At 42.8% G+C, this 12,145-nt stretch overlaps 4 protein-coding genes across 5 annotated transcripts in view; 3 read left to right on the forward strand and 1 right to left on the reverse strand.

The window, feature by feature from the left end:
• Positions 1–4,535, forward strand: part of LOC131205766 (sestrin homolog) — a 24,587-nt gene extending 20,052 nt beyond the window's left edge. Inside the window, exons 3-8 of one of the 2 annotated variants that reach the window (XM_058198012.1) lie at positions 8–144; positions 235–417; positions 509–755; positions 848–1,154; positions 1,328–1,622; positions 1,706–4,535. In XM_058198012.1, coding sequence (XP_058053995.1) covers positions 8–144; positions 235–417; positions 509–755; positions 848–1,154; positions 1,328–1,622; positions 1,706–1,792 — 1,256 coding nt within the window. In that variant the 3' untranslated portion in view covers positions 1,793–4,535. Of the gene's footprint in view, positions 1–6; positions 145–234; positions 418–508; positions 759–847; positions 1,155–1,327; positions 1,623–1,705 lie in introns of those variants that run through there. The other variant, XM_058198013.1, reaches the window with a different exon arrangement.
• A 957-nt stretch (positions 4,536–5,492) lies between these two features.
• LOC131215350 (uncharacterized) lies at positions 5,493–6,274 on the forward strand. Its single transcript, XM_058209738.1, has 2 exons — positions 5,493–5,820; positions 5,881–6,274. Exons 1-2 carry the CDS (start codon positions 5,504–5,506, stop codon positions 6,272–6,274), a joined length of 711 nt encoding a protein of 236 aa, XP_058065721.1. The 5' UTR covers positions 5,493–5,503.
• Positions 6,275–6,661: 387 nt separating this feature from the next.
• On the forward strand, positions 6,662–9,819 carry LOC131205728 (eukaryotic translation initiation factor 4E1). Its single transcript, XM_058197957.1, has 4 exons — positions 6,662–6,799; positions 7,888–8,292; positions 8,373–8,460; positions 8,540–9,819. The coding sequence occupies exons 1-4, from the start codon at positions 6,770–6,772 to the stop codon at positions 8,695–8,697; spliced, it is 681 nt and encodes a 226-aa protein (XP_058053940.1). The 5' UTR covers positions 6,662–6,769; the 3' UTR covers positions 8,698–9,819.
• A 439-nt stretch (positions 9,820–10,258) lies between these two features.
• On the reverse strand, positions 10,259–11,194 carry LOC131215351 (fas-associated death domain protein). Its single transcript, XM_058209739.1, has 2 exons — positions 10,846–11,194; positions 10,259–10,777 (listed from the first exon to the last, which is right to left on the reverse strand). The coding sequence occupies exons 1-2, from the start codon at positions 11,192–11,194 to the stop codon at positions 10,410–10,412; spliced, it is 717 nt and encodes a 238-aa protein (XP_058065722.1). The 3' UTR covers positions 10,259–10,409.
• Between the last annotated feature and the right edge of the window lie 951 nt (positions 11,195–12,145).

Consider the following 12,145-nt stretch of genomic DNA (forward strand, 5'->3'; position numbering starts at 1 on the left):
AATTCACCAACGGATTTGGACCATGTGACTAAGGTGATCGCCTACCATCCCCGCTACTTTAACCACTTTCTCAAAACACAGCGCTTTGTAATGCAGTCCGATGGCCCGTTACCGTACGACTACAGAAACTACATCGCAATCATAGTGAGTGGCCAACATGTGAAGAGTATCGTACGACCCACCCGTACGATAATGTGGAGTGGATCTTTCCATTGTTATTTGCTTCGTTTCTAGGCCGCTGCCCGGCACAAGTGCACGTACCTGGTGAACCTCTACGAGGATGTATTCGTGGCGAATGGAGGCGATCCGAAGTGGCTGAACGGACTCGAGCACATCCCGGCCAAACTACGTGCCATTGCGGACATCAACAAAATACTCGCCCACCGCCCCTGGCTTCTAAACAAGACACACGTGGAGGTAGATAAACATGCGCTACAATGCACATGTACCAAAGTGTAAAAACACACCACAGGAGCTTACTTACTAACGCATTTCTTTTCATTTTTAGCGACTAACGAAAGGACAAAACAGTTGGTCGTTGTCGGAGGTGGTGCATGCGATCGTGCTGCTCGCCCACTTTCACTCCCTCTCGTCGTTTGTCTTCTCCTGCGGCCTGACACAGGAACTAGACGCCGTTACTAGTCACAAAGTAGAAAACAACAACACCCTCACCCAGAAGACTGCCTTCGATAGTCTAGACGATCTGTACAATGCTCAGCAGCCGCTCGAACTTTTGCCACAACACGCAGATGATGGTGGTAAGACCCCGTGCTATTTATCGTTTTATTTTCCAATGCCGCAAATAGTGCAGATAAATGATCGCCTCTCCCTCTCGGTCGCTATGCAGGGAATATCCGTCCAGAGGTAACGGTCGATGCGCTGATGCAGCGTATGAAGCGACTGTCGGAGAAGAACGATGAGTGCAGCGAAACCGAGCTCAGCAATCGCTTCAAGCACGTCGAGATGCAGACGGCCGAACTACCGGCAGTTGTGCGAGAGGCACCCACCGAGGTGCCGCAGCAGATTGGGCGCTACGTCGACGATCCCAGCTTCATGTACCAGGACTTTGCGAGGCGAGGGGCGGAAAACATTCCGCAAACGTTTCGGATACAGGACTACTCGTGGGACGACCACGGATACTCGCTAGTGAACAGGTAATGAATCGGCCGAGTGCGTAGGCCCTTCTCTGTGCTCAAAGCCAACAGCTTCAAATAGCAGAAATGCTGATTGCGTGTTTATTACCATGCTCGAATCAGTGCTTGTTATATTTTTGCATCCCTTTACCGTTCATCTGGTGATTCTATTTAAGCCTATGATTCTGTTACAGGTTGTACAATGATGTAGGTTTCTACCTTGACGACAAGTTTCGTGCCGCGTACAATCTGACGTACTACACGATTGCTGGTCGCAAGAATGTGGATACATCCAAGTTTCGCCGTGCCATCTGGAACTACATCCAATGCATCTTCGGCATCAGGCACGACGATTACGACTACGGTGAGGTGAATCAGTTGCTCGATCGCTCGCTGAAAATGTTCATCAAGACCGCTTGCTGTTTCCCGGAGCGGATCACTAAACTGGACTACGATAATGTGCTGGTAGAGCTACAGCATAGTGAGAAGGTAGATAAAATGGAGCAAAACGGTGCAAAGCCTTGCGATGAAAGTAAATTAATTGTTTCTATCTTGAATCGTTTCACTTGTAGGTGCACATCAATCTTATGATCTTGGAAGCCCGAAACCAGGCGGAGCTGCTGTATGCCTTACGAGAAATTATGCGATACATGACATGATGAACGCGGCGGCCGTCGCCACTCGCAGCAAAGAAGAAGTGCCTTGGCCAGTAGCGAAAGAAGTTTCGATGATAATGCGTGATATGAGATATGAGGATGCGTGGCGACGGGAGACATTTTATAAAACAGTCAAAGCCAGATACATATTCAGTTATCGTTTTGTTTGTTCCCAAACGAAGAGTGTAGGTCTGCGAATTACAAACTTTGTTGGCTCCTGTTGAGTCGCTGTTTTTGTTGTTGATTCACAGGAACGTGTTGTGCGATTCAAAGCGTGTAGACGAGTGAGAAAACCAGGTGTGCAATGAGCAAGCAGAGTGATGAAAAGAGGTTGTTGCAAGCAACAGGAAATGGGCAGTGTGCCACACTTGTTCGTCAGCATGCGTGCGGATATTTAGAAGGGTGATATAGTTTTAATACACTTTGAGAGGTACCTTTTATTTGCTTTTTGTAAGTCGTGCTAGATTTTAACAAAATCAAAATGAAAACCTACCAAACTTTAGGTCACAGCGAAATGCAATAAGCGCTAGTACGGCAAACGGCCGTTTTATGTCACGAATAAGGTTTCGAATGCCAGTAAAGCTTGGACATGCTTTCACCGTAACTTCAGGACAAGCAAGAGATCAGCCGTACACAGAACAGTCGAACGTGGGAATGCCAATTATCCCGAAAGTTGAACCTTTAACAAAACGGTAGTGCAAATTGAAACAGTACGTGTATCTTGATAGCGAATGCAAAGTTTAAGAACAGGTCTTGAAACGATAAAAAGTCGGAATGCAATTTAGAAATCATTTACGTGATAGTTGACAGAGAGATAACGTTTTGATTCCAGATCACGATTGCACCGCAAACAACCTATAAACCAGAATTGCCTCTAAGCCGACGCGTATCCGCCATGCATTTCATGCATGCGTTTTGATGCCAGTTTTCTTTATTTCTATTCTTTTGGCTTCGAAATACGATGTTCTATGTCCTATGTGGCGTCGAAAAAAAAATTCTTCTCGGTTTTATATTAAATATTTGCTCTCATGGAAAAAACAAATTTCGAAAAGTATAACATTAGTGTGATTTGCTAAGCTTAACGATAAACAAATTTGGAATGCGTCGCCAGAATTAAATAGTGGCACTTATGCAAGCGAAAACCTGCTCTGATCTCACTGTGATAAGGTTTCTCTTTGCTTTCCACTAGGCGTACCCATTCTGACGTCAGCTGATATGATACAAATTCAATAAAAAAAGTCATTCAAACTGCCAGGGTTTAATTTTAGCAGAGCATCGTAAGCGAATCTTCTGTAATTTCAAGAAATGCTTTATAGGGTTCATTAGTTATTAGCGTAAGTTTGTTTGAAGCAGATTCCGCTGGTAACAAATACAACTGCATTATAGCGCACAAACTAATAGATACGTTTGTTATGTAACCATACAGGAAGACCAATCGTTCATGTTATGTAATTGTAACGTTTAACAGTTTTTATTGAAACCCCATTGGTTCCGTTGACTCAGTTCTTATGACTGAAGGTAATTAGATGCGCTAGCTTTGGATTTCGTACTTCATCACCATGTACGCGGTAACGGAGAACATGATATTAATTTTGTTTCATTTTGTCCTGTTTGGTTGAAAGATCTTACCACATCTCAAACTGGCAAGCAGAAGGACCCAAGCGAAACTATATGCTAGTCTACGGTTGAGAAAAGCAATCATCAAATTATGTTTTTATAGGTACCCTTTTTATGTTGCAATACGGAAAGGTGCGGGTGCAATGAATGATGATTTGATGATAGGGGATTGGTAATTCGTACCGCAACACCTGCATCAATCTCTATGTCTAGCTTTGGATGTGTATTACTTAAAATTTGTAGAACAACTACCGAAGGCCGTTTGTCGTTCAACACGTTTTAAAATTCGTTTTCCACTGTTTCGAAAAGCAAATGTTCAAAATACACATGAATTACATCAAAAAGCGTTAATCGTGTTGTCGTCGTTAATCGCCAAGAACGCTAGTGGGCGATCGTGATGCAAGCAAACTGTTTTTTTAATAAAAAAAATCCACTGTAAAACTATACAGGTTTTATTTTTGTAAATCATCGCCATCGCATGTTTTCTATCGCTGGTGTATCGCATAAGACGAATAAACACATTTTATTGTGTAGGGCTCGTTGTTATCGCAATAGACAGACAAAGAAAACCGAACCACAAAGCGTTGTGGTACCCGATATGTGATTTTATTTGTGCCAAAAGAAATAAACAAAAGCAAGTTGTGCAACTCGCGACATAATACAGATATGTGAAATCGAATGTTAGATTCATCGATAGAATCTACGAGTCTGCTTTATGCTCCGATATAGTATTTTTATAATGGTGCACTACGTTATCTAATAAACATAGCATTTATGGGAACAAAATAGCAGTCTCAAGAGGAGATCAATGTTATGGTTTTATGTCTACAGTGCCTTTAAGGTCAATCTGTGCAAGCAACCGAAAACCCCTACCGATAATGAAAATATTATCTTGTGTGACCGTCTTACAAGAGGCGTATCGATCAATCAAAATCAGATATTACCGGCAACGCACTTGATGCCAAACGAAATCAGAAAAAATGTGTATTGGGAACTTGCAGCGATGTACAAAAACAAAATGTTCAATAAATAACGCATCGTTGGACATAAACATGTTACAATCATTTCATAATGAAATACGAATTCTACAGACGTATGTAGATTAGACGAGATGATATCAAATTTAGGTACGCGCTTGTTCTGTGTTATGCATAGTTGAACGAATAAATAGTCATATTTTCTCAAATATCTGTCTTTTAATGCGAGTCCTTGTCTTTTCGCTAAACTCAGTTCGGGCGCCTCTTTGTAATGAAAACCACTAAATTCATGCCTGCGAAGGTCATGAGAGAATTGATCTTCGATGTTATGTTATGTTATGTGATGTTTGATTCGTGTGTTACATCAAATTCCGAGGTCTTGATTTGCACTCCCAAGATATGGCTTTCCAAATTGTTTAGGCAATGTACATTATATTTAAATTGCTTTGATGATTGCTTAGATTATCGAGTGTGTAGACTGATTACATTAAAATGGCGCGCAATCTTTATCGATTAAAATGATGATGACGATTCTACAGCACAATTAATAGCACACATACCAAAGCAAAATTCGGATGTTTTTTCATGACAGGAAGCCATTTCTAACATCAAATATCGTGTTGACAAACAAATTGCGCAACTCATTAATATTAATGTAGAAAGTGATCGGTGGACAGTGAATTCAAATCACGCGTGGCAGACTTTATTCTGAAGAGCCCAATCGTGAAGATTAAAACACGAACACGAGAAACGTAAGGGTATTCTCAGGTGTCTGTAAGTAGGTACCGAAACTGATTTTCGGGTAACGGATAGTTAGTCTTTTTTCTTCCTATTAACGTTTATTACAGGTCTACAGGCAGAGCTTGGCTCACATTCTAAATTACCTTTACATTCAGGTAGCGGCTGTTTCTCGTGTGCGTAGTTTGCAGATGTGCGGAACTCATCTTGTGTTTGCTTCTCGCGACAGTTCTCAGTCTTCACACAGTCCTTCTTCAAGATTCATCATACTGGTTAGAACGTTTCCTAAATCGAGGTAGATGACTAAAACTTTTCGGAAAACCTTTGAGCTAATCTTTTAACTGCATATTTCCTTAATCTTTAATAGACGCAAACTAAGCCAATGGAAAAGCAAACCGTGCAACAAGAGGAAATTGCTGATCCTATCGTGATTTTCCGCTATAGCGATTCACCAGGACCAATTCAGCAGAGCGAATGCGCAGGCCAACGAATATCGGATCTTCTCGACTGGTCCCGTCTGAGGCGGGAAGCTTCGCTTGTTCCACTATCATCCGATCGTGATCAATCACTGGAGGACAAAAATGCCGATGTTTCGTTACAATCAGCAGGAACGACCAGTGACGACAGTGTAGCAGAAGAGGGACGCCTGCAAATTACCTGGGATGGTGAGCACAGCGAGGGATCATCGGAATCGAATCGGTCCACAGTCGTTTCTCCAGCGTTTCGGAAACGCTCTCGATCTGCTCCATACACGAACAGGCGGATGTTGAAATCATCCTTGCCGGGAGATATGCTGACCAGGGAAACACGTAAGGCTCTGGTCGCCACATCACTTGGAGAGATGTCGCTGGTGTACCACGGGAACATGGCTCGTAAGTTTCCAGGTCTCGAGAACCGTACGCCGGAACAACAGAAACAAAGACAACGCAATACGGAGGCGGCTCGCATCAGTCGCGCCAAGACGAAGCTTCTTGAGCAGCTCGTGGAGAAAGAAACTCAAGAGGTTTCGACCACAAACACGCGTAGCAAGCGCATGGTTGCAGCACAATTAGTTTATGTTAACACTCTTGCCGATTTGCTTGATCTGCCGCGGATTAGACTGAAAGCATTCGATGGTCACGCTACTGATAACATAATCATAGATGAGAAATAAAATCTCTTACCGTTAACCTTGTGAACCGATCTGTTGCGTATCTGTAGTAGTAGCGTTTTGCTACGCAATGACGAAAAAACAGCGAAATTTCACACTTATCAAAATCTTCTTCAAATAGTTGGGTTACGTTATTTGCGTTTGCGTTTATGATTTTATCACACGTTTATTTAGTTATGGATAGCAGCGGTCGATGTTGGCTGTTTTCAACTGAAAGGAAATAAATTACGATAGCCATTCCGAATGAGCAACTTTGAATCTTATTTGTCGACATGCCATGAAAGCCGTTCCTATTCTAAATATCTCTTCTCATTTGAAGGTTCTCTAGGCCGTAACGCCGGGGTCGTGACAGACCGCGACTGAAGGACGCTGTCAAATGATGTAACGGTGCGTAACGGTACGGTTGCAATCGTCGACAATTCTAAAGTTTCTCCCGCAGTTCAAGTGAGTGAAGAAAAGTGTGGTGCTGTACTGCTGCAAAACGAAGTGATTATAATTATGGCTGGAAAATCGAGTGAGGAAGTTGAGGTAAAAACCAGCTTAGGTGTCATTGCTTCGACGGGCAATAACTGCTTCTCGAGTCCGCTCAAATTTCTAAATTGAAAAAATGTGCTTCGCTGGCAAAGCGTGAGGTGGAACGCACAGTTGCCTTTGGTACGGGCCTTTTCTTTGCATAATGTTACATCGCTAATCAGCTCAATGAGTCATGGTGCGTGCAATCCCAATTATGACTACAGTAGTTGTACCTTACTGTGCCGTGAAATAGTTCAACATATCGGACAAAGGCATTGCTATTAGGGACATCCTGCAGCCGCAGCAATCTTTCGGTGTCATGAACCATGAATCACTAGGCCCTACCAAATATGGCATCAAATCTGCGAGGTTTTGCACCGGTAGATCCTTGGCATGTGCGAAGAAAGTGCGAAACTGCGGCAATATTCGAAAGTGGCAGCGGAAGATAGCACGCACCGGGTTCGAACCACGCGACACCCGAGTGACTGGCATGTATTCCCGGGCTTTCTCAAAGTGGACTTTGAGGTTATCATTCTCGCTCTCTGGTCCACCTTGACAAGCCGACGGGTCTTAAAAAGGAGAGGGAAAGACCGAAAAAGAATGTAAAAAAGAGACGGAGAATCTCACTTGGACAAAACGTACCATGCACATGCACGAAATTCATGTCGGCAAAAAATAGGTCTTAAGGATTTGTTAGTACTTTTATACCTATTTAGAACCGTTTCGGTTGTTACGATACTCATCTTAGTAACCGTTGTACTGTTGTAACGGTGTTATTACACACTTTGCTTTAATTGCAACTCAACCGCCGCGTGCCTAACAGAGAACATATTTTCATCAAGCGTAGTTAGATTAAAAAGCTTGAAAAAGATGAATATGGGAAGAATTGCTCATCGCAAGTCGTCGGTGTTGTGGAGAATTAATACTCCTCCGAACCCTGTTGCCTTTTACTCCTGTGAGGAATCAGCATTATTGTCAAGCAATATACCCGGATCCCGATTCTATGCCTATCAACTGGTAACGGAAGTTAGGACAAAAAGGCTAATGAAGTACGCAAAGACAACGGTTTCCCGATTCATTACCCATTTTTTTTTTCATTGCAGCAACAACAGCAAGATCAAAGCGAAAACTCGGAGCAGAACCAAGCAGAGCCGTCGGCGGAGTCGAGTGTCGTTGCTGCTGCGGCAGCAGCACCGGAAGCAGTTGTTGATCCGGAATGTCTGATCAAGCACCCATTGCAGCACACCTGGACCCTCTGGTATCTTGAGCTTGATCGTTTGAAAACATGGGCCGACTCAATGAACGAAGTAACCAGCTTCTCGACCGTGGAGGATTTTTGGAGCCTTTACAATCATATCCGCGGTCCGTCCGAAATCAAGGTTGGCGGCGATTACATGCTATTCAAATCGCATATTCGCCCGATGTGGGAGGATGAGGCAAACATTCGCGGTGGCCGGTGGACGGTCAGCATGAACAAACATCTTTCGGACAAGTACTGGCTGGACACAGTACGTAGTTGTTTGGGTGTACGAATCCAAATTGAATTTTAAAAAAATTGCCAATTCTTCTCTTTTTGGTCTCTTGGCAGGTTTTGTGCCTGATTGGAGAAGCGTTTGAATATTCGGACGAGATTTGCGGTGCTATTGTAAATGTTCGCCAGAAGATCGACAAAATATGTAAGTTGCCCAACTTTATTGCGAGGAAAACAATGGAGGGGACTGATCATAGCTAATTGGTGCGAAATAATATTCACAGCTATCTGGACTGCAAACTCCCAGCATCGTGAAGCGGTGATGGACATCGGACGCACTTATAAAGAACGGTTGAACCTACGAGCACAGATTAATTACCAGAACCATAAGGATACAATGATTAGGACGGGTTCAACGACAAAGGCCACCTATTCCGTCTAAAAGACCACGATGAATTTTGAACGGTTTGGGTTTTGGTTTGTTTTTTTTCTCGGCAAACTGAAAGGATTATGCTCAGCAGCTGATAGCGAGACAGAAATCATACGAAGCGAGAACAGGAACGTAAACTAGATTTAATTATAGAAACGGCAGCCGAAACCATGGAAATAGCAGAGGAAGAAATACAAGAAGAATTTTTTACCATCAACAATATCCTTAGCTAGATTGAGGAGCGAATTCGGAGCGCGATGTTCAATGCGCATTTGAGGGGCTCTTAAGTGTAGCTCACAATGTTTGGCACAGGAAAGCTGGGAGCTACGTGGCGTTGTATCTATTCCTTGTTGTTCAGAGCATCTGCTGGATTCGAGGTGCATTGCATTGTAAGGAGCAGGTAGTGAATCGAAAAGAGTAGGGTAGGTCGCTGAATCGAATTTAAACGATTTTTCGCGGATCGTGACTGATCGGCCCGCGTATAACAACGACCACGTATGTGTGTTCAATCAGCAACATCTCTGCCCCATTTTATCGCTTTCTCTTTACGTCGTTTACGCTTCGTGGCAATGGTTTGTATTGCAAAGAATAGATGAAAAAATCGTTAATCTTTGCTCGTGTATGGTGAAGCTGTAGTCTCCGGTCTGAAAAGATTGAATCCAAAATCAATCAGCGTTTTAAACCGGATTCAGGTTGATAAAAGGTTGGAAAATCGAATAGAAAAGCTGCGGAATTTTGGGTTTGAAGATTTAGAACCGGTAAAACGATATGCAGCGGAACAAAAAACGGCAACTTCACGAACAGATGAACGATCCGTTTCAATCGGAAGGTCTTGCGCTGGTACGTACCGGAAACTTGTTTAGGGGATAAGTAATGGAGTGAAAAATGAAATTATGTACTAATTGCCGCTATTGTTTACGAATAATTTGAATATACATATACACAACACAACATGTGCATGCGTATAGATGAGAAGGCAGAATGATATTGATTGATTGTGTAATATTTTTATATTACTCATTATTTTTAAATGAATTGTAACGTAAATTATTCAATTTTGAAGATAGCTCGTTACAAAAGAATTATAGCGCTGGAAATAAATAAACTGAAGAAAGGAATTCGGATGTTTTTAACTCTATACGAACTTTCAAATCTGAAATCTCTAACGCTGTGTCGACCGCGGTTAGATTGGGACAGGACATAGATGACGACGAGCTAGAAAAGGAGCTGGAAGAACTGGAGCAAGAAGAGCTGTTGGGAGTGCAACCAGAGACCGACGAACTGCCCGAAGTTCCTTCCACTAACTTACCCACTAAGGCAAAGGAAAAGGAGAAAAAGAAGGGTAATTATTGAGACATACACATGAAAGTGTTCAGTTGGTTCACCACGTATTGTTTTTCTTATCCGATAGCCGTTGCTGAGGATGATGATCCGGACATGAAGAAGCTAATGTCCAGTGCGTTGATTGAAGGGACACGTAGTGGATGCCGGCAAAAGACGCAGGATTGATTGACAGTGGATCGTTCTCAATAAAAATTCAATACAATATCTTGAATTGTTATAAAATCATCCAAGTCCGTTCCTTTAAGAACAAAAAACCTTAGATTATAACATTTAACTAACTAAACTTAGTGAACGAATCCACAAGTTGGGCCGTTCTGATAAAAGACCCTGCAGGAATTAGTCCAACGTAAAACTTATTAACTATCAATACATTAAACGATTTATGTTAACATTTTTTCAAGTTTCCGTTTCAAATCATTTCTTCGACACTTTGACAGTGCATCTTTCAAGTTTTCTACAAATTCCTCCCTGAATTCGTGCTCGGCATGTTCTAATACTGCCCAGATTCGTGCTTTAAGGTCGTTTTGGTATTTCATTTCTATTTCGTGCAGCTCGGTTTGTGACAGTTTTAGTGATCTACCCAACGCGTTCCACTGCTTTCCGATTTCTTTCTGGAGCAGGGCGTAAATATCATCCCGCTGTTGCAGGAATCCAACGGTTTCGGGCGTCGTTGAGCCATTACTATTATGGAGTTTAATCTTTTCTACTTCCTTCTCGACTAATGTTCGACGGTCACGACGACGCAGAGCTGAAAAAATCGTCCGTAAGCATTAGTTACCGTTTCGATTACTGAACATGTTGTATCCTATTTTGTACCCTCTAAAAAGAATCGCCTTATCGTGGCACGTTGCAAATCGATGATCTGGAGGTACTCGGTTAGGGCGTCGGAAAGCTCCTGTGAATCCAGAGCTTGCTTCCAGCGTCCGATAGGTTCCGGAATAGTGGGACTGAGAAGATTGCGCTTCTCAAGCAACAGCAGCAGATCGCCCATGTTTTGCACTCGACTCAGTCTGCGCGTGGAAATATCGTCCCTCACCAATTGTTTGCAGAGATCTAGCCGCTCGGGGCTGGTGCAGGCATTCTGCGCAAGCAGCTTTAAATTCAAAAAACGTTCACACACCTGCTGATAAACGGAAAGATCCTGCCCGGGAACGGAAAGATCCATACCGACCGACTTTATCACCTTTGTCGACTTTGATCGTGGAGGAAAAATTTTTTTTGACGTTTCTGTGTTTGCCGACATGAGAATTTGCGATTTTAAATAGGATTAAAAATACGGCCCAGTCCGTTCCTAAATATATATATAAAAAAAAATAGGGTTGAAGCGAGTATTGCTTCAACTTTTTATTAAAAGTCGTATTCATGGTTCGAGTCACAATTTAGAAAATCTTGATTCAAACGGGAACATTTTGCTCATTGCAACATATTCAGCGGCATGAAAAGCGTAAGTCGACATTCATGGCGTCGGTTTTCACTTAAACTGTCAGATTTTCCCATTCGGGCTCTCACTGGGGGGCCACATGAAGCGTAACGTAATGTTTTTGACATCACAGATTATTGCCAAACTGCTGCGCCTCTGTAAAAACGTTTACGGGTCGGCCGAGGCGTAAACCCGAGCGTAAATACTTTCTGCATACGCTTTGCTTACAAACAGAGGATAATTTAAGTTCTTATTTGCTGGTATAGCAACAAAAATGAAAAAAATATACAGACATCAATTTATTTCTCTTCTATTTCTATTTTCTCGGACCAAAAACACGAAGCGTAAACGATTTGACATTACAAATTAATTTAACGCTACTTTTCACGCCTCATGTAGCCCCCCCAGTCACGGGCGCCAAGTTCAAAACAAAAACAAAGCGCTCGAGTTCTGAGTTCTGCGACTGACAAAATCAGTCGTCGGCAGTCGGAGCGAGCGAGAGCCCGAGAATCGTGAAACAGGGAAAATCGTTACCATCATCCGAGCGAACAATTATGGGTATTGACGAACCGCGTGATAAGGGCACCGTATGATGCTGTTTCAATAATTACTCACCGCTTAACTGCGGGCGGGCAGTCCTACGTTCGCGAGCGAAAGTTATTTGCGTATCGAACAGAAGCGACGGGAAAAGCGGAG

This window comes from Anopheles bellator, chromosome 1 (assembly GCF_943735745.2).
Source record: "Anopheles bellator chromosome 1, idAnoBellAS_SP24_06.2, whole genome shotgun sequence".
NCBI lineage: Eukaryota > Metazoa > Arthropoda > Insecta > Diptera > Culicidae > Anopheles > Anopheles bellator.

Excerpts from the sequence above, each read along its gene's own strand:
- LOC131215351 (XM_058209739.1), bottom strand. The coding sequence starts at position 11,194 with ATGGATCTTTCCGTTCCCGGGCAGGATCTTTCCGTTTATCAGCAGGTG. Across the intron at positions 10,778-10,845 it reads AAGGCGATTCTTTTTAGAGG|CTCTGCGTCGTCGTGACCGT; the intron begins GTACAAAATAGG and ends CGATTTTTTCAG.
- LOC131215350 (XM_058209738.1), top strand. The coding sequence starts at position 5,504 with ATGGAAAAGCAAACCGTGCAACAAGAGGAAATTGCTGATCCTATCGTG. Across the intron at positions 5,821-5,880 it reads GGATCATCGGAATCGAATCG|GCGGATGTTGAAATCATCCT; the intron begins GTCCACAGTCGT and ends ATACACGAACAG.
- LOC131205728 (XM_058197957.1), top strand. The coding sequence starts at position 6,770 with ATGGCTGGAAAATCGAGTGAGGAAGTTGAG. Across the intron at positions 8,293-8,372 it reads ACAAGTACTGGCTGGACACA|GTTTTGTGCCTGATTGGAGA; the intron begins GTACGTAGTTGT and ends GTCTCTTGGCAG. Across the intron at positions 8,461-8,539 it reads CCAGAAGATCGACAAAATAT|CTATCTGGACTGCAAACTCC; the intron begins GTAAGTTGCCCA and ends TAATATTCACAG.